We start from the raw sequence: 6,566 nt of genomic DNA, 5'->3' as shown, positions 1-6,566 counted from the left end.
TTTCAAATAATTGTTAATATAATTTTTTTTAGCAAACTTTTTAGATACAAAAAAATCTATATTTTTTTTTTTACAATTTGATATAAATTTTGTTTAATATTTTAAAAATAGATTTTATTATCCTTACAGTTTTTTAAGTGTACAGTTATCTTTACACCTTATTAAGTGTACATATGTCTGTACACATTATTAAGTGTACAGATTAAACAAATTACATCTGTATACTTGATAATGTGTACAGACATCTGTACTCTTAATAATGTGTACAGATATCTGTACATTTAGTAATGTGTACGGATACAAAAATATGTTAAAAATATTTAATATTATCAAATAAAATCATCAAACAAAATGCATATAAAAAAAAACATAGTTTTTTTTCATATCTGAAATTTGGTTTTAAAAAAAATTATTAACTAATATTTTAGTTTTTAGATGGAAGAGGAATACAAAAATGAAAAAAAAAAAAAAATCTGAGCCTAAAAAAAAAAACCAAATATTATCTCACGCTCTCACATATATTCTCTTCTCTTCTTCCTATATTCTCTCTACTGTTCCCTCTCTCCTCTTTTTTCCGCAAGACAATGGGAGGGTGAATTAGTAAAGTTCCCCACCAAATTATTTATCTCTGCCGAGTTCTCTCTCACACAGTCTATCTTTCCAATTGTGAATAGTACATGTACTATTTTTCTAATTAAGTTTCAAAAACATACTAAAACTATAACATACCCTTATTTTTTCCACACTTGTTACATGTTATTTGTTAGCTAGTAGCGTTAGTTTATAGCTAGTGTATTTTACATTACCTTTACTGGGATCGGGTTGTGAGATGTTCCCGCCACATGCCATATGTCCAGGGAAGGTGTGAATGTGATGGCGAAATTTGTATCATAGCTGGCATGCCTTGTTCACGTTACAAGTCAGATTCGACCAACTAAGGTAATGATGATTTTCGCGTATGAATACTTATGACACGCGTAGACTTGCGATAACTGCACTCATGATAGTTTCAATGCTTTTAAGCTAGAATTTTTATTTCATTAATAGTTTAGAAGTAGTAAATCACTCTTAAGCGCTTACAAGAGTGCAAACCCTAGCTTCTCTATAAACCTTACCTGGTCGGCACAGATAATTTTTGTTCGGAGCACAATGAGAATCTTCCGAACAAATACACAGCCCTTCCAATGCACAACCTGGCTTCACAATCGTTACGTTTCCTTTTAAACCAAAAATCTGATCAGTCCATTCTGTAGAAAACAACCCCGACGGATCCAATCTCTCCTTTATTTTCAAAAACGCGTTTGCGTTTTTGTATTTTCTAATGGCACCATCAAAAGCTACGTTCCTGTTCTTCCCCCAATGAGGCAAGGCGTTGTATTTCAATATGGCTATTTGCTCGATCTCTTCCATGTAATCCTCATAGAGACGTGGTGTCAAAGGATCATCTTTGCTTCTGTAGTAAGTTAGGTCAAAGTCTAAAGCTTTTTCTTCTTTCCCTAGATAAGCAGTAGAGGATGTGACATAGCGGACTAGAACACCATTGTTGAGTTCTAGGCCGCAGAGAGATTTTGGCTCAATCTTCACAAGTGCTTTGATGTCGTTGATGAAATCTTTGACATGTGTGAGAGAAACACTTAATGCTGTTTGGTAAAAAAAATCGCCTTTAATGCGTGAATCCCACGGACAAGCCGTAATCAGTCCGTTATGATAACTATCTAGACACGCACCGGAAGACATCATACGGTCTTGGCGTCCGATGACCGGATAGCCTGTAAATAGATAGCCTGCAGTTGAAATAAAGTGAATATATAATATATGTGTAAACTAGTTAGAAAAAATCTGATATACAAGATCATTCAATCAAGAGAGAGTACCATTGTTGGTTAACCCGTATGCGATTTTAAACAAAAAAGACGTTAATGTCTTTGCTCTCGCACACTTGTTGTGTGCCTCACCCGAAGACTCGTCTCTCTCCTCTTCATTTCATATCGTGAGCCAAAAGCATATAAAATTAAGAAATATTAAAACTATACAAATTATATATATGAGTGAATAGTGATAAATAAGAAACCTAAGATTCTGGTGAAGGCTAAGATCAGAGAGAGTTCTGAGCGGAATGGGAAAAATTTGAACAAGCCATTGCCTGAAACACAAACATTGGCCGGAATCCGATCATCAATTCGGTACAGCACTTTGCCTTGGCTTGGTAACCATATGAAATCCGCAAACTCATGTTTTTCCCCAAATGTCACGGCTTGCTCTCCAAAATCAGTGTCATTTATCATCACATATGTCAACGATCTCTTGAACATCGGTTGCAACTTGAAAGTTACCTTCCCAAAAAAATACGATTAACAAGCAAACGTTGTAATTTTATTAGAATTTTCGAGTTTCGTTACTAATGAAAAATAAAGATTTAAAACGGGTCAGGTTTTAAACCAGGTCTGTCCAGCCTAAATTTATTATACTCGAACGAGTGCACTGACTTTGGAAATAGGACTTTTACATGTGACTAATCCATTTTAATTAATCAAAATTTGAAAATTACTGAAAATAAAAATATGCATAATATCACCTAAAATGTCGCAATATATATACTTCAAACGCTCACACTAATTGTGGCGTTAAGGATGGGCCGTAATCTTATTAGATCGGTGATATGTAGACAGTAGACTTTTATATTTATTTTTGGGATCCTTGACAGTATAGATACGTTTAAAGCATGCACAAACAAGCAAATATATAATTACAAACGATTAAAGCAGCTAATAAGTGATCTATAGATACCTGAGAGATAACTCCAAGAACGCCTAAAGAAACTTTGGCTGCGTTAAACTCTTCAGGATTCATAGCCTCACTAAGAACCCAAACTTTTGCATACCCTTCAGAAACAGAACCGGGGCTCACCATTCTTATCTCGGTCACGTAATCATGAACCGCACTTCCTTTACCCCACAGTGAACTTCCGTGAGCACCGGTCCCCATCATTCCTCCAACTGTAAGTCCCCACCAGTACGGTGCGTATGGCAAAGCTAACTCCAACTTAGCCGCTTCTTTGATCAGTTGCCTTAACGTCACGCCGCTCTCAACCGTCAAAGTCTTGGCATCAGGGTTGGTTCGCACCACGTTGTTTAGAAACTTGGTGCTTATGAGAATCCCGTCCTTGCCGTCAGTACAAACCAGCTTGGGGATGCTGTGAGAGTACCGAGTCACGACCCGCATTTTCTGGCCACCTCTAGTTGCTGCAGCCACCACAGAGACCAGTTCAGCCTCGGTTCTTGGGTACTCTACCTTTGCCGCTTCACATGTAGAACGGTCAGGAAAGGCTCCGTACGAGTTCGTCACTGTGCATATAGTGTTTCCGGACTCACAGTTGACAGGATCATGCGGTGGAGTTGAGAAAACAAATGTGAAAAAGCAAAAGATCAAACTTAGCCAAAAAGCCATGTTGTAAGAAACTTTTCAAGACTTAATTGCAAGGGGAAGCCTCTCATGATCTCATCTATATATTACTCTTAGTGTCAATCATTTCACTATATCACCACATGGTATTATTAAATAGATATTAAGAGCCGACATGTGGCTATACGAGCTTTTGTGGTATGCTACGTAACAGTTTTAAGTTTCAACGTATCATCACATGGTATTATTAAATAGATATTAAGAGCTGACATGGAAATCGGCTATATAGCGAGCCTTTGTGGTATGTTTACATAACAGTATAGTTTGGGACAAATAATTTAACAGTCCAGTATAATTCAACTGTAGTTCATACAAAAAATAAATATTTGCATAATTGTGGTTTATACTGAATAAACAGTACAAAATCATACTTGATTCAATGAAGATAGATATCTCCAAGGCGTGCAATGAAGATAGATATCTCCAAGGCGTTTGATTCAGTCCAGTGGCCGTTTTTACTAAATGTACTTGAGGCGTTGCATTTTCCAGCTAAGTTTATATATTGGATCAGGTTATGTATATCTACGGCCTCTTTCTCTGTTCAAATTAGTGGGGAGCTTGCGGGTTTTTTTCAAAGTGAGAGGGGTCTGCGTCAGGGTTGCTTGCTTTCTCCGTATCTCTTTGTGGTGTGTATGAACGTTCTGTCGTCCCTTTTAGATCGTGCGGCAGTAGCTCGAAAGTTTGGGTTCCATCCTCGATGCCAGAACATGCAACTAACTCATCTTTGTTTCGCCGATGATATCATGGTTTTCTCTGATGGTACTGCGTCTTCTATGGAAGGAATTTGGGAGGTCTTTCGGGATTTTGAAGCATTCTCTGGTTTGAGTATTAGTTTGGAAAAGTCCACCCTGTTCTTGCTGGAGTATCGGACTCGACTAGGGACGAACTTACTGCTCAATTCCCTTTTGCCTCTGGCACTCTACCTGTCCGCTATTTAGGCCTGCCTTTGCTTACTAAATGTATGACTGTTCACGACTATCTTCCCCTGTTAGAAAAGATCTGTGCTCGTATTAGCTCCTGGAAACATCGTTTCTTATCGTTTGCAGGGCGACTGCAGTTGCTCGGTTCAGTGATTGCTAGCCTGACTAACTTCTGGATCTCGGCTTTCCGGCTCCCGAAAGCATGTGTTGATGAGATAGAACGGATTTGTGCAGCATTCTTATGGTCAGGTCCAGACCTTAATGCAAAGAAAAATAAGCTGTCTTGGGCGGATGTGTGTCTCCCTAAACAAGAAGGGGGGTTAGGATTGAAATCAGTTGCTGAGGTAAATAAGGTTAGCTGTCTCAAGCTGATTTGGTGGTTAGTCTCGTCCACTGACTCTCTTTGGGTTAACTGGATAAAGAGGGAACTCCTTCGCTCTGCCTCTTTTTGGTCGATCAAGGACTCCACTACTAAAGGCTCCTGGATGTGGCGGAAGCTGCTTAAGTATCGTTCACAAGCCAAAGATTTCCATCAAGTGGAGGTAGGAAACGGTTTGCATACGTCCTTCTGGTATGATCGTTGGTGCTCCTATGGTTTTCTCCATGAGCTGTTTGGAGATAGGGGTTTCATTGATTTTGGTGTTTCCCCAACGGCAACGGTTGCATATGTTCTTCTTACCCACCCAACTCGCCATCATCGTGGTGCTCTGCTCAACAATATTGAAAGGGCGATTACAACACTGAGGGACAGGGGACAAAATGATCAGGCAGACACTCCTTTGTGGAGGCGATTTGATGGAACTTATGAGTCACGGTTTTCTACTGCAGAGACCTGGCTGCAGATCCGCCGTATTGGATCTCTTGTTCACTGGTTCAAAGGAGTTTGGTTCCCCTTTTCTACTCCTAAGCACTCCTTTTTACTCTGGCTTGCTGCTCGTAACAGGCTCACTACGGGAGACCGTATGCTGTGTTGGAACAAAGGTGTGGATGTCTCCTGCGTGTTTTGTAGGGAACCAATGGAGACGCTTTCTCACATATTTTTAAGTTGCCCTTACTCATCCCGGGTTTGGAAGGATTTAGCTTGTAAGCTTCTGCAGAGCCACTACACTTCTTCTTTTACTCAGCTGCTATCTCTTCTCTCGGGATCAGCCATCAAAGGGACTGACAGATTCATTCTGAGGATCGGTTTTTAAGTGACGGTACACACAATCTGGCTTGAGCGTAATCGTCGTCGGCATGGGGGACGGCACAGTGCCTCTACTCAACTCGTCAAGTTTCTTGATCGGTTTGTTCGGAACAAATTGCTATCGTTGCAGCTCCAAACGGCAAAGTTTGCTGATGGCCTGTAGATTTGGTTAGCCACTCGCTGCTAGTGTTCTCAACTTTTCTTTCCAATTCTAATTTTGTTATAAGGATGCATTCTTTGTAAAAAATACTTTTTGAATATAATTTTACATTCATTCAAAAAAAAAAAATCATACTTGATTGATGAAAAAAATAGATATTAAGAGCGACCTGTAATTTGAGCTTTTGTGGTATATCCGTATATGGTAGATAACATCATCACATTCTCAAAATAATTTTCCATAGACAAAAGAGATAAAATCATTAAATGAAATTCAGAGAAGAACTTAATTAGTTAGACATTGGACCTAGCTAGCTATATTATTAGGCTTTTAATTACATAACATATGTAGTACGTACTCTTTAGAACATGATATGTAATTGACATTAAACCTGATTTACATCCCATAGAATACATAGACCTCTATTAATTATTTGAGTTTGTATGGGTAAAAGAAATGACAAAAATTTCTCGTTTAGCTACACCTGATGAAATTGATCAACTTTACCAGAAAACACCTCATCTAACTCAAAGCCTTAAAAAATACGATTGTATAAAAATAAAATAAAAATAGGAGCTAGCCTTTTGTAGACTCTTTATTAACTATGCATATTTTTATGGCTAAAATAACTTAGATGGGTTTCACATTCATGATTGTCTACAATTTTGAATTTTACCATAATCTTCTAAGCACATCACCAGTTCACATTAGAGAATGATAAATAAATCAAATTATGAAGCGGATTTGTGATGGTATGTGGATCCATATCTAATATTAACGAGAATGTAGAATAGAAACCATCATATACTGAATATCTTTTTTTTTTTTTTTTTTTTTT

The 6,566-nt window shown here is 38.1% G+C and overlaps 1 protein-coding gene across 1 annotated transcript; it reads right to left on the bottom strand.

Annotated features, from left to right (window-relative positions):
* Window positions 1,035-3,449, bottom strand: LOC104733318 (probable L-gulonolactone oxidase 4). Its single transcript, XM_010452905.2, has 4 exons — window positions 2,788-3,449; window positions 2,072-2,333; window positions 1,875-1,976; window positions 1,035-1,784 (listed from the first exon to the last, which is right to left on the bottom strand). Exons 1-4 carry the CDS (start codon window positions 3,445-3,447, stop codon window positions 1,069-1,071), a joined length of 1,740 nt encoding a protein of 579 aa, XP_010451207.1. The 5' UTR covers window positions 3,448-3,449; the 3' UTR covers window positions 1,035-1,068.

Source organism: Camelina sativa, chromosome 2 (genome assembly GCF_000633955.1).
Source record: "Camelina sativa cultivar DH55 chromosome 2, Cs, whole genome shotgun sequence".
Taxonomy (NCBI): Eukaryota; Viridiplantae; Streptophyta; class Magnoliopsida; order Brassicales; family Brassicaceae; genus Camelina; species Camelina sativa.
Note: the sequence above shows the minus strand (reverse complement) of the source record. Positions and strands in the feature narration are given on the sequence as shown.

Excerpts from the sequence above, each read along its gene's own strand:
- LOC104733318 (XM_010452905.2), bottom strand. The coding sequence starts at position 3,447 with ATGGCTTTTTGGCTAAGTTTGATCTTTTGCTTTTTCACATTTGTTTTC. Across the intron at positions 2,334-2,787 it reads TTCTTGGAGTTATCTCTCAG|GTAACTTTCAAGTTGCAACC; the intron begins GTATCTATAGAT and ends TTTTTTGGGAAG. Across the intron at positions 1,785-1,874 it reads ATACGGGTTAACCAACAATG|GCTATCTATTTACAGGCTAT; the intron begins GTACTCTCTCTT and ends TTTCAACTGCAG.